This window comes from Dermacentor albipictus, chromosome 1 (genome assembly GCF_038994185.2).
Source record: "Dermacentor albipictus isolate Rhodes 1998 colony chromosome 1, USDA_Dalb.pri_finalv2, whole genome shotgun sequence".
NCBI lineage: Eukaryota > Metazoa > Arthropoda > Arachnida > Ixodida > Ixodidae > Dermacentor > Dermacentor albipictus.
Genome location: NC_091821.1, coordinates 498,939,221 through 498,959,537, shown reverse-complemented (window position 1 = coordinate 498,959,537; position 20,317 = coordinate 498,939,221). Strand labels below are relative to the sequence as shown.

General features: G+C 46.5%; 1 protein-coding gene across 5 annotated transcripts in view; it reads right to left on the bottom strand.

Moving 5' to 3' along the window:
- The window catches only part of LOC135920358 (rootletin-like), a 380,210-nt gene that overhangs the window by 356,664 nt on the left and 3,229 nt on the right, over positions 1–20,317 (bottom strand). For all 5 annotated transcript variants that reach the window (XM_065454609.2, XM_065454610.2, XM_065454613.2 and 2 more), the window contains exon 2: positions 6,603–6,662. In XM_065454609.2, coding sequence (XP_065310681.1) covers positions 6,603–6,662 — 60 coding nt within the window. The remainder of the gene's footprint in view (positions 1–6,602; positions 6,663–20,317) is intronic.

The window sequence follows — 20,317 nt, the reverse complement described above, 5'->3', positions numbered from 1 at the left end:
CACCTGGCACACGGACAGAGAAACGCGCCTACTGCCTACACACAAGGCTGTATTGCCTCCGAAACGGAGAGAACGGCGAGAGAAGGCAAAATCGGACAGAAATCTAACCGACGTGGGGTCAGCCAGAAGGCAGCGGCGGCTGCCGCCTCTCCGTTCTACGTAACCTCGGAGACTTCTTGCCCGTTGCGAATCTCGGAGGCTTTGCAAATCTTGTAAAGCTGGTAATGTTGTGCGGAGATGGCACGGCAAGCTCCAAAACACAGCGAATCAAGTACGTCGCAGCTGCGCTTGCAATCAAGAAATAATGAATCAGGGCCTTCGCCACCTTCACATGTTCAGTGTCTTTGTCTCGGCAGTCTGCATCGGTTGTGCACCTCTGTTTTCAGCTTAGGAGGTATCGGCCGTCGCAATTCATTGGGATGGTGTTAAGCCTCGGCTAACGTTCGTTTCGGTGGACATCGGTGGTGTGGCACAGTCGGACCCAGAGCTTCGACTTGAAGATGGCGTGTGCCCGCGGCACACGCCATCACTTTCTGACACGCTAAATTTCTGACATGCCCTACTGTTTCCAAATCGCAGTGTACTGTTGCCCTCCTTCACTTTCGTTAGTTCGAACTTTCGTTAATTCGAACTGAAGCGGCTTCCCCTTGCGGTTCGAATTAACGAGCTTTTACTGCATTCAATTTTCTTGCTGCGAGGTTTTGTGTATACGGGCAGTGAACTTTGTTTCCAGTGACACTCTCTTGCCCTTTATCAAGCTGTATCTTCGCATTTCTAATGTACGAGGCCGAGTAAAATGACAGTGAGCCAACCCAACCCACGTAATAATGGTTTGGTTCATTATCTGTGAGGCATGCGCATAGCACACAGGCATCTTTCATTTACAAAAGTGACACACAGGTGATAGGATAAATGTTCTTTAATGCTCTCATACACTGGGCTGAACATGGTTGCGGGACATAATGGACGGTCCAAAAGTTGAAAAGTGTGGTGTCATTTTTTACAGGTGAAGGTGTTGATCAAAAAGAAATTAGTAGCCGTATGGCTGCCTGTTATGTTGAACATTGCATTTCATTGGCCACTGAAGCATTGGAGTAAACGGTTCAAAGAAGGAAGTCAAAGTTGCAAAGACAATCGAAGACAGGGCCAAAGCCACTGTGCAATCATCCACAACGCATTGCAAAGGTTGATAAGCTGATTAGACAAGAACAGATGATAAGCATCTATGAATTGGTAGAGCATGTGAACATCAGTCACGGTTTGGTTCACACCATAATTCATGAACATCTCGGTTATCGACTATCGTGTGTGCGATGGATGCCCAAGATTTTGAACCACCTTTCATTTCATCATCAGCCTGGTTACGCCCACTGCAGGGTAAAGGCCTCTCCCATATTTCTCCAACAACCCCGGTCATGTACTAATTGTGGCCATGCTGTCCCTGCAAACTTCTTAATCTCATCCGCCCACCTAACTTTCTGCCGCCCCCTGCTACGCTTCCCTTCCCTTAGAATCCAGTCCGTAACCCTTAATGACCATCGGTTATCTTCCCTCCTCATTACATGTCCTGCCCATGCCCATTTCTTTTTCTTGATTTCAACTAAGATGCCATTAACTCGCGTTTGTTCCCTCACCCAATCTGCTCTTTTCTTATCCCTTAACGTTACACCAATCATTCTTCTTTCCATAGCTCGTTGCGTCGTCCTCAATTTGAGTAGAACCCTTTTCGTAAGCCTCCAGCTTTCTGCCCCGTAGGCGAGTACTGGTAAGACACAGCTATTATAGACTTTTCTCTTGAGGGATAATGGCAACCTGCTGTTCATGATCTGAGAATGCCTGCCAAACTCACCCCAGCCCATTCTTATTCTTCTGATTATTTCCGTCTCATGATCCGGATCCGCCGTCACTACCTGCCCTAAGTAGATGTATTCCCTTACCACTTCCAGTGCCTCGCTACCTATTGTAAAGTGCTGTTCTCTTCCGAGACTGTTAAACATTACTTTAGTTTTCTGCAGATTAATTTTTAGACCCACTCTTCTGCTTTGCCTCTCCAGGTCATTGAGCATGCATTGCAATTGGTCCCCTGAGTTACTAAGCAAGGCAATATCACCAGCGAATCGCAAGTTACTAAGGTATTCTCCATTAACTTTTATCCCCAATTCTTCCCAATCCAGGTCTCTGAATACCTCCTGTAAACACGCTGTGAATAGCATTGGAGAGATCGTATCTCCCTGCCTGATGCCTTTCTTTATTGGGATTTTGTTGCTTTTCTTATGGAGGACTATGGTGGCTGTGGAGCCGCTATAGATATCTTTCAGTATTTTTACATATGGCTCATCTACACCCTGGTTCCATAATGCCTCCATGAATGCTAAGGTTTCGACATAATCAAACACTTTCTCATAATCAATGAAAGCTATATATAGGGGTTGGTTATATTCCGCACATTTCTCTATCACCTGATTGATAGTGTGAATATGATCTGTTGTTGAGTAACCTTTACGGAATCCTGCCTGGTCCTTTGCTTGACAGAAGTCTAAGGTGTTCCTGATTCTATTTGCGATTACCTTAGTAAATGGTTTGTAGGCAACGGACAGTAAGCTGACCGGTCTATAAGTTTTCAAGTCTTTGGCGTCCCCTTTCTTATGGATTAGGATTATGTTAGCGTTTTTCCAAGATTCCGGTATGCTCGACGTCATGAGGCATTGCGTATACAGGGTGGCCAGTTTCTCTAGAACCATCTGCCCACCATCCTTCAACAAACCTGCTGTTACCTGATCCTCCCCAGCTGCCTTCCCCTTTGCATATCTCCCAAGGCTTTCTTTACTTCTTCTGGCGTTACCTGTGGGATTTCAAATTCCTCTAGACTATTTTCTCTTCCATTATCGTCATGGGTGCCACTGGTACTGTATAAATCTCTATAGAACTCCTCAGCCACTTGAACTATCTCATCCATATTAGTAATGATATTGCCGGCTTTGTCTCTTAACGCATACATCTGATTCTTGCCGATTCCTAGTTTCTTCTTCACTGTTTTTAGGCTTCCTCCGTTCCTGAGAGCATGTTCAATTCTATCCATATTATACTTCCTTATGTCAGCTGTCTTACGCTTGTTGATTAACTTCGAAGGTTCTGCCAGTTCTATTCTAGGTGTAGGGTTAAAGGCTTTCATACATTGGCGTTTCTTGATCAGATCTTTCGTCTCCTGCGATGGTTTACTGGTATCCTGCCTAACGGAGTTACCACCGACTTCCATTGCACACTCCTTAATGATGCCTACAAGATTGTTGTTCATTGCTTCAACACTAAGGTCCTCTTCCTGAGTTAAAGCCGATAACCTGTTCTGTAGCTTGATCCGGAATTCCTCTATTTTCCCTCTTACCGCTAACTCATTGATCGGCTTCTTATGTACCAGTTTCTTCCGTTCCCTTCTCAGGTCTAGGCTAATTCGAATTCTTACCATCCTGTGGTCACTGCAGGATGCAGAGCACTTCAAGTGCTCTGAAGTGCTCTGCATCGCAGAGCACTTCAAGTATTTTCGCAATGTTTTTTTCTAGTTCTTGTGAGCGTCCATTTTTAAATCCCATGCCATATATTGTACTGTCTGCCTGATATAGTTTCGCAACCAGGCGTACTTTCCATGCAGCTTAATATGAAAACTAAATCCTCGCCTGGACCAGATTGCATACCGAATGTTTTCTTGCACAGATATGCTGAAAAATTACCCGCTTTTTAGTTATTTTTCATGCTTCATTGTCCTCTGGAGTCCTTCCTAGCAATTGGTTAAAAGCACGTATCGTACCTGTACCAAAGAAGGGTGATGCTGCACTTATAACAAATTATCGTCAGACATGACTAATGTCCTCTTGCTGCAGACTACTAGAACATATTATGGCTACAGAGATCAACAAATTCTTTACTGATAGAAATCTTCTAATTGCCAGCATGGATTTCATAAAGGTTTTTATACGTTAGCCAATTAACTACCATCGTTCACAGCTTTGCAAAGGTTCTTGAAAAGTTTGGGCAAATTGATGTGATTTCCTTGGATTTCAGGAAAGCATTTCATCTTGTTTCACACTCACAGCTTATCAAAAAACTAACTGATTAGCCTGCCAACATGCCTAATTAACTGAATAACTGCGTACCTAAGTAACTCTAAGCAGTTTGTTGAAATTGACAATAACTTTTCAGATGAGCTTTCTGTAACTTCAGGTGTGCCACAGGGCAGCATTTTAGTTTAGGACCATTATTATTTCCAATTATATTAATGACACCTTCAACATAATTACAGCGCCCATGCAAATCAGACTGTTTACGGATGACTGTGTGCTCTTTAATTAAATAATTTGCAGTGAGGACAAAATTGCACTTAATTCAAACCCTCAGAACATAGTATCCTCATGTTGTAAGTGCAATACGGAACCACAGTGAAATCTCAATATAACAAACTTCAGGGCACCGCAGTAAATTGTTCATTATTCTGAAAGATTGTTCTAGTGAAAGCTACAAAATTAACCATTCCGCCCATCAACCCATCAGTTCATAAGTTTTCATCATATGAGTTGCCCATGAAAACATCGCTGTTGGCTTTCAGCACCCGCTGTTGCCATTTTCTACAGATTCCGCTGCCAGCACCACTTAAGCACCATATATTTAGTGACGCATGCAAAACAGATGCTGGAAACATGAAAACTACCAACAAAAAGGTAGCTCCTCGTCGCTTCCAAGGTGCAATGTTTCTTGCTTTTTGTGTTTTTCACACTTCTTGCTGTGGACACCAAACTATCTTGCGTGAGGCGGACACCTGAACTGCATCAAACTGCAAGCGCGCATAAGCGACACCATCTGGAAAGTGCAAAGTGCGACTAACGGTCGCACTTTGCATTGTCTTCATTTTAACAAAAACGAGGGAAGCATCGAAATTCAACTCAGACGACGCAACTGTTCCGATATGCAGCGCTTATTTCACATATTTTTCAACGGATGGCCGTATTTTTGGAGGATTGTGAGTGTCCGGCGGCTGCATGCCGGTGCACGTGGGGCTGCGCTTTCAATAGAATAAGCGCCAAAAGTGACGGCACAAAAGAAGAAAAACAGACAGGACAAGGTGCCTTGTCCTGTCTGTTTTTCTTCTTTTGTGCTGTCACTTTTGGCGCTTATTCTATTGAAAGCTATGCACCAACTAGCCCCACAACGTGTTTTACTGGGGCTGCGCGTTTACCACCATGACGTCATGTGTGCCGGCTTGCAGGAGCAGCAGGCATTGTTGTAACAAGGCACTGAAGTTGTTTCGAAATTGTTCGCGTTTAAGTTTCTGAACACTGTACAAAAACAGGACGGTGATTTGCACGGTGTGTCGACAATATTGACACGCCAATACAGGCAGTCGACCTCTGCGTAATAGCGAGCGTATGCACAGGACGCCTGGGGCGTCCATTTGGCATCTGCTCCAGTTCACCTGCTTGCGCCAGCGCTGTGGTGCATCCGCTGCAAACGCTATATGAAGGCCTCCCATAGTATTATGCGGAAGTTTCATGACCAGAAGGCCGTGCTCCCTTAGGGGTTGCAGAATCAAGTATTTTTTTTCTTTTGATCACTGTTTATCTGACTAGATGAAAATTATCAAAGGACCCTGCTACTACGATGCCACAGTTCTTTCTCGGCACCTTTCTACCTTTCTCCTTTCTCAGCACCTCAGCCACACAGGGTCATGCCACTTCAGTATGCTGCTGTGACGAAGCCTACACCAAACTACTGAGGCTAACATTCCTTGAAAAACCAAGCCATTGCCTTCCAACTCCCCCTAATTACCCTCTGCACTGCTGCTATGCTACTCAAGTCATTCTTTCAACTCGGGCCTTATTACTCGTGCACTGACCAGCTCTTCTAATACCACAAACACATGCCGCCTATGACACCTACGGCTCCTGTTCAGTACTCTGGAGGCTCCCTCACTTGTCACTCTCCCAGCGCCTTCTTTTTCTTTTGTGCTGCCTACCCACACTCCCATTTTTGTCCCTTGTCTTAGAAACCACACCTAGAGATGTCAAGCAACAGCGCACATCATCTTTTAAGTCTCTCCTTTTACAGCCAGCCACTACTGGCGAATGCACTTAATGACATTCTCCTAAACTGTTATAACTAACCTGCAGAGGACGACAAAGCTGCCTGTCTGAGGCACTTTATCCCTGTTTATGACTTTTATATCACAGGTCAATATCTCTTGGAATTTTGAACTGTATTTTACTGGTATTTTCTGGTCTTGTTTCCTGTTCTTGACACAGTGACTTCTCAAAAATTAACACATAATGTTTGCAAAAAATGAAATAAATTATTGACATGTAGCACACAGCTGGCTTCAAGTCACACCAAAACTTTGTTGAGCGATAACTGCTGATTGAACTGAAGGGGACATTGTCTGGACATAAGGCTGGGCAAGGTGTCCAACGAAGTTAATCCTAATGCAACAAGTCAATTTCAGGCACCTGCTGCAAGGTTTCAGCAATGTGCACAGTGCACTGACACATACAAGAAGAAATGAAACAGAAAATGCCTATCGAGCATTCAGTATGGACAGAAAGCATGCAAACACAGCCCACCTTGTCATCTTCAGCTGAGCTGTAGTGCTCCTCACTGCCACTGCTGTTGCCAGACTCACCCTGCAGAGAAAGGGAGGCTAGCAGTCAATAACAACATCTGCAACACCTTCATCACAACACAGTTCCAGATGAGTGCACAGACTTTCCTTTGAATTTTCAGCTGTTTTCACAGTGCACATTGATGCAATACTTTGCAGACACAAGGACCACAGCATATATATGCACTGCAATTTTTTTTTGCAATGCCAAAGTCTGGTGAGGAAGCTTCATCTCAGCAGTTCCTATCTAAATGCATGGTGGAGAGGGAAATTGCTTTGCTTAGCTCCCACTACACCTACATCAATGGGGTTTGCTGAACTTAAAAGGAAACAGTAAAACCTACCAAATGTTGCAAGAAAATATTTGATTTAGATCAACTTTTGTTTTGGACAAAAATTACCATAACGAGAAAATTCCAAAAAAATAATGAAGCATAAAGTTTATAACTCTAACAAAGCAATAAAACATGGCATCTCATTTCTGAAACGTGCATCTATTGGAACACCTAAAGCCTGCAAAATTGATACACTATAAAATGCTCTGGATTATATGAAGCATTTATCAACAGAACTTTTCAAGACTTTCTGTAAATCATGTTTATTAACATCTAGACTAATGAATGTTTGTCCACTTTATATGACCTAAAAATACACTTTAGAAGATTGTAACATCTATTTTCGGTGTAGAGCTAATGAGCTGTGAACATTGGGCCTTCAATTTGATCAAAATTTTAAAATGTTAAAATTTTTTTGACAAAGTTTAATACCATTGCTTTCAATAGACAGTGGAATCTAGCTTTGTCCTTTTAACTCAACAAATCTCATTCGAATGAGCTAGGTAATTGTGCAATGAGTGCATTTCTTCGTTTCACACGCATTTTAATAGGCCAACTGGAATTGACCCTTGGGTAAAGCGTCTTCCTAATATCACATATCACAGCTTAACCCTTTGATTACCACGCCTATATAAGTTAATTTGAGTGACAGTTTCTTTACACACTCTTATACATTTGCTGGAATTCTACTAGCATCATCCTGCACCCTTTGAAATGGCAATTCAACTTCAAGTATTTGTCAGATTTGACAATTTCTGGCAGACTGGGGAGTCTGGAAAAATAAGACTTCGACTGGGGGTATTAGCCTCTGGGGCTCCAAGCATTTCACCAATAAAAAGATTCAAAATAAGCGCTTTAGTCAAATTGGCAAGATAATTTTTAAGTTACAGCAGCAACGAAGACACAGAAGCTTCTCTCGGGTTGTCATTTTTCTGGCCAGACGTATAGCCTGTTTCAACGATGTCTCAAAGAACGGTAGACACTCATGAGCACGTTAGATGGATAATTAGGTTCGATTGAAATCAAGTGCCACTTATTCCCCTTTCCCTTCCCCCCCTCCCACCGTGGGTTGGTTTTATACAACAGCGCTTTAACAAGGTATGCCCAACTTATTACACGTAACCCTTCCCATCGTGTAGGGTTTTTGCTCACACAAGAGCACGCAGTCAATTACAGAAAGACCTTTGGCCGAAACTTGACTAGCAGTCTAATCTCTTGTACTTTGAACACCTGTGCAGGAACTCTTAATCATTACTGTACAATATTGTGCACAATTCCACATAATTATGCAGCACTTTACAATGAACAATGCATGTGGAAGCTCCAGTGCCACTTGAATGTACACTAGAACACAGTGCTTGCCCAGAAAAGCAGATTGAACAAAATAATCCCAACACACACAAAACAAAATAATCAAAGAAAGCTTCTGCATGCTCCCTGACCTGACAACCATAGCTTTGCGAGCCTAAAGAATGCAGTAAAAAATGAAAAAGTGCCTGCTAAATGAGTAGAAACAAATGCTAACTGTACAACAGGAGCTTACCAGTTTTCACATTTACGAAGCTATAGCTTCGTAAATAGCTTCGTAAGCCAGCGCCACCACTATAGCAAAAACAATTAAGAAGCTTTTTGGGCCTGGCATTCTACTTCCGCCGCTTCATCAGTCATTTTGCTGCCGTGGTGTCGCCACTGCACAAGTTGCTCACGTCGGGCACTGCTTTCGCTTGGACAGACAACTGCGAACTTTCTTTTCAAGCCCTCAAGCAAGCATTAACCACCGACCCTGTCCTCTGCCACTTCGATGAGAATGCGCCAACTTGTTTGCACACCGACACTAGTGGCCATGGGATCGGTGCTGTCCTTCTATAGCATGACATCACCTCCCGAGAGAGAGTTGTTGCCTATGCCAGCCGCGCATTATTGGCCGCCGAAAAAAACTACTCGATCACAGAGCAGGAATGTCTCGCAGTAGTTTGGGCGATACAAAAAATTCGACCATATCTTTATGGACGCCACTTCCCAGTCATAACCGACCACCACGCCTTATGATGGTTGTCATCAATCAAAAATTTGTCTGAACGCCTTGGTCGCTGGGTGGTCCACTTGCAAGAGTACGATTTTAACGTTGTCTACAAGTCTGGGAAAAAGCATCAAGATGCTGATGCTCTCTCTTGCTGCCCGCTGCCACTATTCGAGTACATCTCTCCAGTGCTCGCCACTTGATGATGAGACGAAGTCTCCACTCCCATTATTATCTCTAGCAGTTACTGGCACATTATCTACCAATCGCGTCACTCAGCTCGCCTCGTGTGAACATTCTGACAACTAGTGCAACAGCATTATCCAACGCCTGTGCGGAACTACTTCTGCACCAAATCCCAGATTATGTCGACAACTGCGACTATTTAAGCTCGACAACGATGTGCTGCACCGCTACATTTACAACACTGATGGACACTGCTAGGTACCTGTTCTTCCACGTTCGATGCACATGCAAGTCCTTAAAACCTTTCACGACAACCCATCTGCTGGCCATTTGGGTTTCCACAAAACATGCCACCGCATTCGGAGCTGTTTCTTTTGGCCAGGCATGTCTACCCTTGTGGCCAAGTACGTCGCTTCTTGCATCCATGGTCAACTGCGGAAATGACTGACTTCGCCTCCTGCTCGGCTTTTACAGCCCATCCCATCCCGAGGCACCGTTTGCCATCGTTGGGATAGGCCTAGTCAGCCCTCTGCCCATAACGCCGGCAGGTCATCGATGGATTGTGACAGCTGTTGACCAGCTGACACGTTACGCAGAGACCGCTCCTCTACGCTCTAGTTCGGCCTCCAACGTTGCCACCCTCTTTCTGAATGCCATTGTGCTGCGTCACGGTGCACCTCGCGTACTGCTAAGCGACTGCGGCAAGACTTTCATGTCAACAATGATCGCAGAAGTACTCGGAGCTTGTGGTACAGTTCATAAGACGACATCCGCATCTCACCCTCAAACAAATGGCTTAACAGAGCGATTTCATCGCACACTAACAGATATGCTGCCAAGCACATCTAGCCGCCAAGCAACAACTCGCCACGCGTGCCCAGACTGCTACTTAGACGTATGTCTCCTACATTCAGGATGCCCCAGCCCTCTGTCATAAAATCGACACATCCATGCCAGAGACGGACAAGGTTGGACACAACAAAAGCATTGCGGACGACGCATTCAACCTTCTGGTCTTTAGAAATTTGTTGAGTGTCGTCGTCATCATGAAGGAATGCCGCCGCTTCAAGCAGGCGAAGAGTCGCCATATATACAATCAGTTTACATGGCTTCCAAATACTGCAGCAATCTCTTCCTGTATTGACCCCACCGAGCAATCTAGCCCTCTACCACTAAGCGAGAATGTGACCCGAATGGTACGCCGCGAACTCAAAGCAGCGTTTCCTGCCTTACCTCAACAGACGTCATCAAAACAACACCGCTGAGACAATATCGCTCATCCAGCCCATGGTTCACCAGGAAATCGCTAATATGGGTCTTCCCAGCGCCTGCTCCTTGAGTCGCCCTGACACCCGCCCTGCTCCTCTGCCTCGGTCCTATCACAGTCCACCTCACAGTGTCTGTTATTCCTACACTACCAGGGATCCATTCGACTGGCATACACCTGATGACAGGCCAATCTGTTTCTGCTGCGGCCAAATCGATCACGTTTCCCATCAATGCCAGAGCCGTTGGCCCTCCCATTCTCGAAACACCTTCCGGAATTAAAGTTCACCCCATAGTTCCTCACCCCGTCGCTTCTACGACGCTTCCGACGCCACTACCTCAACTCACCACTATGCTCGCTCGCCCTCACCTCAACGTCGCCAGCCACGTCCGCCCCAGCTTCACCGCTCGCCGTCGCCGACCTACCCAGGACCATCCCAGCAGAAAAACTAGGGAATGCGGCACCTCGAGGTGGTGCTGCAATGTCAGATTCGCCGAAAAATCCTCCTTTGACGTTGTTTACGAGAAATAACCTTCTTGACGTCCAAGTTGATGGCACACCCGTCACAGCCCTCACAGATACCGGAGCACACATATAGATTATGACCAGCTGCCTACGCCGCCATTTCAAGAAAATTGTTACACCTGCCATTACTCAGTTTGTATGAATCGCCGACGGTAGCACGGTGACCGTGGTCAGAATGTGAACTGCACGTGTGAGCATTTCCGGCCGCCATACTGTCGTCCTTTTCACTGTGCTCGACCAATGCCCCCATGACCTCATACCAGGCCTAGACTTCATCTCTGTCCATTCAGCACTCATCGACTGTTCCTCAAGTACTGTGCGTCTTGACCTACCTCTAGTGGACGTTTCTCCGACACCACACGAAATTTGCCTAAGACCGACTGATTTTGTTCACGTTCCACCACAGGTCTTGACATACATCAAAATGTCGCCTTCTACGCCAGTTCCCGATGGTGATTACATCTCCGCTCCCATAACTGCCATCGTTCTCACCCACAGCGTTACTGTCCCGCATACAATACTGAGGGTCACAAACAATCGCACGCCTGCAGTGAATTTCGGGCTCGCTAAGCAAATTCTGCCTGAAGATATCACCCTGGCTACAATCACTGCTTTAGAAGTTAGTTGCATTGAGACTTTTGCCATTGACACTTCCTGTGAGCCTTTCCGGTCAGCCAAATGTACTGACAACATTAGGAAAATGATCGCCCCGAATCTCACTCCTGCGGAGACTAAACAGCTGTGCAGTCTATTACTTTCCTACAAGGATATATTCAACCTGAACAACCGACCCTTAGGCCAGACGTCACTTGTCAGACATCGTATAAATACAGGAGACAATCCACCCATCCATCGGAGACCCTACCGAGTTTCAGCTTCGGAGCATCACGTCATGAAAACGGAAGTAGACAAGATGCTAGCGAAAGACATCACAGAGCCATCTTCAAGTCCCTGGGCATCCCCTGTTGTGCTGGTCAAAAAGAAGGATGGCTCATGGAGATTCTGCGTCGACTACCACCACCTCAACAGCATCACGAAGAAGGACGTCTACCCACTACCTCGTATCGATGATGCCCTCCATTGCCTATACGGTGCACAGCATTTTTCGTTCATCAACCTACGGTCCGGATATTGGCAAATGGCTGCCGATGATCTAGATCGTGAAAAGACCACCTTTATAACGCCTGATGGCCTTTACCGCTTCAAGCTTGTGCCTTTTGGGCTATGCAACGCTCCGGCTACCTTTGAGCGTATGATGGACTCATTACTCCAAGGATTCAAGTGGTCGACTTGTTTCTGCTACCTAGATGTTATTGTGTTCTCGTCCTCATTCAGCACACACATTGAACGCCTTTCAGCTGTACTTGCCATTTTTCGCAAGGCCGGTCTACAGCTCAACTCCAAGAAACGTAGCTTCGGCCATCGTGAGATTACTGTTCTTGGACATGTCAATGCAACTGGCATCCGACCGGACCCAGAGAAAATTCGCGCTGTGAATGAGTTCCCTAATCCACAGCGCGCAAAAGATGTCTGAAGTTTCGTGGGTCTTTGCTCTTAGTTCCAACGCTTTGTTAAAAATTTTGCCACCATAGCACGCCCCCTACAGATCTCCTGAAGAAAAGTGTGCTGTTTTCATGGGGATCCTCTCAGGCCACCGCCTCTTACCGCCTTACCACCATGCTCACCACCCCACCTATTCTAGGACACTTCGCTACTCTAGCCCCTACAAGGTGTGCACCGATGCCAGTGGCTACGGAATCGGTGCCGTCTTGGCACAAGTTCAACACGGCCATAAACGTGTCATTGCGTACGCTAGCCATCTTTTGTCACCTGTGGAGCGGAACTACTCTATTACCGAGCGCGAATGTTTGGCCGTTGAGTGGGCAGTGGCAAAATTTCACCCCTATTTATACGGCAGGCCTTTTTCTATAGTAACAGACCACCACACCCTCTTTTGGCTTTCGTCACTAAAAGATCCCTACAGGGAGGCTTGGACGATGGACTTTGCGGCTTCAAGAGTATTCCTATTCGGTGGTGCATAGGTCTGGTCGCCTACACAAGGACGCCGACTGCTTGTCGCGCTACCCTGTGCACACGCCCACCAATGCCGACATGGGACACTTCCGCAAGTGTTCTTTCCATTTCCCAACTTTTGGACATGACCAACGAGCAATGCCATGACACTACTTTGAGGACCCTCATCGACCGAGTGGTATCTGCTCCTACTGATCCGTCGTTACGGTGGTTCATTCTCAACAACGGGATATTGTACCGAAGTAGTTTTCATCCTGACGGTCCTCCCCTTCTCCTTGTCGTTCCTCAGCATCCCACTAAACCGTGCTTCAGGAACTTCATGACACCCCAACTGCAGGAAACTTTGGGTTTGCTCGCCACCTCTTCTACTGGCCCGGCCTCGCATGCTCCGTACGGTGCTATGTAGCTGCGTGCAAGCCCTGTCAAGATCACAAAAAGCCAGCGACGCTTCCTGCCAGGTACATACAGCCGAATGACATTCCACATGAGCCATTTTTTCACATGGGTTTGGATCTCCTCGACCCTTTCCTCGAGTCCAGCTCCGGCAACAGGTGGATTGCTGTCGCTACTGATTACGCGACGCGATATGCCATCACTCAGGCACTTCCGACGAGCTGTGCAACCGACGTCGCAGATTTCCTACTACGGGTTATCATTTTAGCACATGGTGGCTCGCGACAGCTCCTTACTCACCGCGACCACACTTTCCTCTCCCAAGTCATCGCCAATATTCTACTTTCATGCTCTACCAAGCCCAAACTGGCCACCTCCTATCATCCCCAGACCAACAGCGTTACTGAGCGACTTAATCGGACCATTACTGGCATGCTATCGAAGTATGTTTCATCCGACCACAAGGACTGGGACGTGGCGCTGCCCTACGTTACGTCAACAGCCTCTTGGGATCCTCGGCTGCTGTTTATATATTCCTTGTAAGTACACCTTGTAAATAGTTTTATACCCATGGCAATATCAATGTATATCGGGCTAAACCACGACAACTGGGACAAACTTTTACCTTTTTGTGACCTTTGCTCACAACACTGCTATCCAACGAACTACAGGGTACTCACCTTTCTACCTAGTTTACGGCCGTTCACCGACACTCACCATCGATGCCGCTTTCTTCAATGCCCCAACTAACACCTTGACCATTATACCCGAACAGTTTGTCTCGAGACTCAAGGAATGCCGTCAACGTGCTCACTTCAACACAGATGTCAGGCAGCTAGATTGCAAGCAATGTTACGACATCTCTTGTCGTGACGTCTCCTTTCGTCCTGGAGAGGAAGTGCTCCTTTGGATGCCCATTCGTACACCTGGTTTGTGTGAGAAGTTTGAATCCTGCTTTCTTGGACTCTACATTATTAATGAACAAACATCCCCCATGAACTACCGCGTTACTCTCTTAGACGTTTCTTCGGACCATCGTTATCATGGTTCAGAGATCGTTCTCATTTAGTGCCTCACACGATTCGTTCAGCATTTCCCTCCTGGCTAAGTCGCAGCCTGGCTGGCCGCTTGCATGCGTGGGCAAATTAATGTGAGCATTATTGATACACTTCATATTCTCACCTGTACATACTCATCATCACCGTTTTGTGTCTTGGTGGTGGGGCTCTCACTCAAGAGAATAAAGAAGAAACTGGCTGCCTAGACCTTGTCTCACAATATATATTGTCACGAGCTCTGTCATGAACCCCACCTGCCGCACAGAAAACCAGGTGGAAGAAAGAAGAGAATGACGTTAGCCAAGCTGCCTCGGGACTGCTCTCAAAACACACCTATCAACCAGATTCATCTGGTTCTGTATTAAACACCTCGTGTGTAACATTTGGTGGAGATACGGGGTAACTCCCACGACTTACAATGGAGCCATCAGAACAAGAACTACGCCGAAGCCGTCAATTCGACGCACTTTCGCCATCACGCTCCATCATGGCCACAGAGCAAAGTACCTTCACCAGCAGTACCTTGGTGAGCCCAGTCCCTATCCAGCACTACCGAGAGCCCCGCACGTTCTCGGCGAAGGCAGAGGAAGATGTGGATGAGTGGCTAACCCATTACGAAAGGGCAAGCCAATACAATAACTGGAATGCTGCCAGTCAGCTTAGAAACGTTGCTTTCTTCTTGGCCGGCACGGCATTGGTATGGTATGACAACCACACGGGCATGCTAACTACATGGACACGATTCGTTGAGGAGATCAAGAAGTGTTTCGGTGACTCAGACGCTAAGAAGAAACGTGCGGAATTCACATAAGCCCAGAGAGTTCAGATACCCGGCAAGACTTGCACTACCTATATCGAAAAAATTTCAAAGCTGTGCCGAACTGCCAACACTCAAATGACAGAGGAAGATCGTAAAAGGAATAGCAGAAGATGTGTACAACTTCCTCATTGGTAAAAAGAACTTGAACACTGTATCGGAACTGATACGGCACTGCCGTAAATTCGAGGCGCTGAAGACTTGCCAAATTACGCCAAAGTTTGGACGGCTGGCCAATGTAACGACTGTAGCAAATGTTGACATGAGTGCTCCACACCAAGACCTTTCATCCGCCATCCGCGAGATAGTTCGCGAGGAGCTCCAGCGGCATGACAAACAGGCATGTTGTGCGACACTACGTTGCAACTCCTCCGTTTTCCAAGACATTCTTTGGGAACCCCCTTCGGCTACTTGGAACCACTCGGTGAATGTCGCGGATCTTAACGGCTCCAGAGACGAACCGCGTTACGGTACGACTGAACCACCACGAATGATTCGCCCCCTCAATGTTTTGATCCTCGCCCATGCAACTTTCGTCCACGAAGACTTGCCACTACCTACAACTTTCAAGCGGAAGAGCCTCGTTACCCTCAACCGATGTCTTCAGCAGAATACTTCAATCCGCATTCTGAAGTTCGCCCTTCGCCAGTGTGTTACTTCTATGACATGCCTGGCGATATAGCTAGGTACTGTAGCCGATGCCAAGTATCGAACTACGGACCGTCAGCGCCGACTATGCGGTCTAGTGGTCGTACACTGCGCACTCAATGGCCAGGAGACTCCACATCAGAAAGCCACTTCCGGGAGGACCGATGCACAGCCCAGGAGATCTACTTTGGAGAAGGAAGAACCCGGAACCGCTACCGCCCCCCTGCCTCCGACCGTACTCGGACACCACCACCAGCCTTCCAAGCCTCCCGATCACCATTCCCTCAGCCGCGATTCATGTCACCATCACCTCGGTGCCGTTTCGTGTCGCCCCCGCGGGAGAACTAGCCAGCACGGCCGATGGAGGTGAGGTCGCTGGAAAATGTGCACTGCCGACTCTACTGCCTCCAACTATTTTCATGCTGAAGAATATGGTTCATGTACTGATTGATAGGGTCTCTACAATGGCTTTAGTCGACACGGGAGCAACTGTCTCGGTCATGAGTGTGGGGTTTAAAGGCCCTCTGGGACACAAGGTTATGTTTCGTTGGGACCAGTGAACAAGTTTCTATGGCGTCAGTGGTGAATCATTATACCCGGTTTGTGCGAGTAACATGGATGTGTCTTTGGGTGGGAAATTTTTTAATTCTGAGTTTACTGTTCTTCCTCACCCATTGCATGACGCGATTCTGGGGATTGACTTTTTGCAATTGTGTGGTGCCAATGTTCACTGCCAGACGGGAGAACTCACTGTCGACACCAGTGTTTTGCCTGTGCTCTTTGAAGGCGCAGTTTGCCCAGAGAGTGTGTTGTACGTGTCTGATAATACAGTCGTGCCCGCCTTATCCACAATGCGTGTTGCCGTCGCCTGTTCATCTCCGACTCCTATCTGGTTCGATGCTGCAGTGGAACCTGTACATCGCAACTGCCTCAAGAAAAACAATTTAGTTCCACACTGTGTGGTCTCAATGACCAATGGACACGCGGGGCTGTGGGCGCTAACTGTTCCACTGAAGCGGCAGTGCTACCTCAAGGCCTAAAGATTGCCACGTTTCAGGAAGACTCGTCTGTATCGGTGGCAGTATCTACAGAGCTATCCGATGGAGGAGCAACCAGTGTCTTGAGGCCCGGGAGCTCGAACATACTTTCCGTGATTGATAAATCACTCAGTGATCACGAACGTCAAGTGTTGATGGCCCTGCTTACGAAACACACCTCGGTATTCAACTTTGCGCAGCACGATGGCCTGCCATCGATTCCTGCATCCAGAACTTGTCACCACATCAACACAGGAGCCGCCCAGCCAATCCGACACAAGCCCTATCATGTGTCCCCGTCAGAACGCAAGATAATCAGTGATCAAGTGCAACAAATGCTATGCAAAGGCGACATTCAAGAATCATCTAGTCCTTAGGCAGCCCCCATGATATTGGTGAAGAAGAAAGACGGTATGTGGCGGTTCCGTGTTGATTATCGTGGCCTAAACGCTGTTACTAAGAAAGATGTATATCCGCTCCCACAAATTGACGACGCCATCGACTGTCTCTTCGCGGCATCTTACTTTTCCTTTATTGATTTACGGTCAGGTTACTGGCAAATTCTTATACACAAGGACAACAGAGAAAAGACGGCACTTGTTATGCCCGACAGATTATTTTAGTTTAACGTGATGCCTTTCGGGTTGTGTAACGCGGCCACAACGTTCAAAAGGTTCATGGACACAATATTACGCGGCTTAAAATGGGAAGTTTGCAAGTGCTACTTAGACGACGTTGCAATCTTCGGGCGAACGTTTAGTGAGCACAACACACGTTGGGACTTGGTCTTGAACTGCTTGGAGAAAGCAGGTCTTGTGCTCAATTTTAAAAAATGACGTTTTGGGGAACGACAAACTCTTGTGCTAGGACATCTGGTCGCTAAAGAAAACATCCGACCAGATCCACAAAAGACTGCGGCCATACAAGCATTTAAAGTACCCAACTCTGTCAAGCAGTTACGAAGTTTCTTGGGCTTGTGCTCCTACTTTCGCCTATTCATTCCCTGGTTTGCTGACATGGCTCATCCCTTTACACGCCTTCTCCAAAACGGCGTTCCCTTTGAGTGGACTGCAGATAGCGGCTCATCATTTCACCAGCTCAAGTTTCTGTTGACATCTCAACCAATTCTTCTCCACTCTGATCCTTCATCACCAACTGAGATTCACACCGATGCCAGTGGCGTAGGCATCGGCGCTGTACTAGTTCAGCATGTTGGCAATGGTGAGCACATGATCTCATACGCTAGCCAGTCCATGAGCCGCTCCGAGCGCAACTACACAGTCACTGAACAAGAGTGTCTGGCAGTCATCTAGCATCACAGGACCGGTCCAAGATACGCCATAACGGGCATCACCGCCATGTTTACTTCAATCCTGGTGACCTTGCATGGCTCTGGACGCCGTTGCGGAAGCGTGGCTTGTGCCAGAAGTTTCTCGCCCACTACATCGGCCGCTACGTTATTCTGGAGCGCCTCAGCGAAGTGAACTATCGCATTGCACGTCTCAAGAGCAGTGGACAACACTCGGCCAAGGCTGCAGTGACACACGTCATGCGTTTGAGGCGTTACAATCCACAAGATGACTGACTCGCCCCGCGAGCTTCTACTGCCAGTGGGGAGATGTCACAAGCTCGGTCATGAACCACGGCTGCCGTGCAGACAACCAGGTGGAAGAAAGAAGAGAACGACGTTAGTCAAGCTGCCTCAGGACCACCCTTAAAACGCGCCTATCAACCAGATATCTGATTCTGCATTAAACACCCCGTGTGTAAATATATATATATATATATATATATATATATTTCTTGTGCTTGAGGAAACTTTGTGTGACCTCGAGGAACTGAGCACTGCAGTGATGGTGTTATATGAGTATATACAAGACTTTATAGTAGGAGTCAGTACAATTTCACAGCTGGAGTTCTCTCGGTCGTGTAATCTTCCTTCACCTTATTGTCACATACTTGGCTATCACTAGTACTGCTTTGCCTTTCCAGCGAAACTGCAGCCTCTCTCTCTCTTTCTGTGAGTCCGAGCATAGGTGCTGCTGCTCATGAGCGCTGTTTAGTCCCATTTCGAGTGAATCCGGCTTGGCCTCATTTCGGTTACTTCATTCATTCACTTATTTATACTGTCAGCCTTCTTACGGCTATTACAGGAGAGGAGCTACAGGAGTGGAGCTACAAGCTTTGACTCACAAAGCTTGTCTTAGAATGTAAAATACGTATGAAATACAACATACATGGGAAAGTAATAAAGAAACTATTTGCAACTGAGTGAATTATACAGGGTGTCACAACTATCATGCACCAAGACTTTAAAAAATAGCATTTGCATTACTCAAAGAAATCCTAGTGCTTATTGTTTCCAGTACAGTGGAGTAGCCACCAGTAATTATTTCGTTACTGAGATTTAATGTGGTAACAGCAATGAATTATCTAACTCGAGGAGTACTGCCTTCATTTTCAAAGTGTCAATGACGCATTTGTAGGCGCCGGAAATGACATCTGACTGCGGTGTTTTCAGCGACGTACTGTACAATTTTTCAGACTGGCAAAGAAACCTCCCAAGTATGAAAAATACCACGTGAGTGCACTCACACCCACACCATAAGGAAGCACCCTCAAATGGGCTGATTGAAAGCAGCTTCACTGCATCACAGACCCGAAAAGGCAGCCCTTCACCTTGACAATGGTACGGAAGGAGCCCCAACAACAGGTTTTGTGACTTCGCAGCTGTTCCTTCCTCTCATTTTTAGGTGACATTTATTATCCGTCTCTCAAGGCCAACTGATGATATTGATAACAAAAGCCCCTTGATAACACGGCTGAAACGCCACTCTGACCCCTCACGAAATGTGAAAACCAATAACAGAGTGTTTCAAAATCCCGGCTTTGCTCGCACAGCATTGAAAAAGTGTGCACGAAGCTATATTTTGTGCCAGAAACTTTCTTCGGAACAAAGCCAAATAAAAAGTGACCATATTATTTTTCATGAATATGTATGCGTGCTGCAAAAACAGGTTCGTGTAAAAAAATAAAAGAGAAATAACGAGACCGGGAAGCAACCAACATGCAGAGAATAGGCAAAACCGATGCGTTCAAGGGAGTAAATATGCCACTTCTAAATGAGCCAAACTGGCAATCAAGAAGTATTCCCAAAAAAGAAAAGATCAGATTTCAGTGTGCCCTTATTATCTATGAATTCGTAAGCTCATGAACACCAGCTGCTGCCTAGAGGACATGTTCGAATAGGTCTCATTTTGCAGCTACACAGTACTATGTCCATTTTATCATATCTTCAGTTGCTTTCTTGATGACCGACGCCGGAATTCTATGGCAGACATCCATTATCCTTGTCTT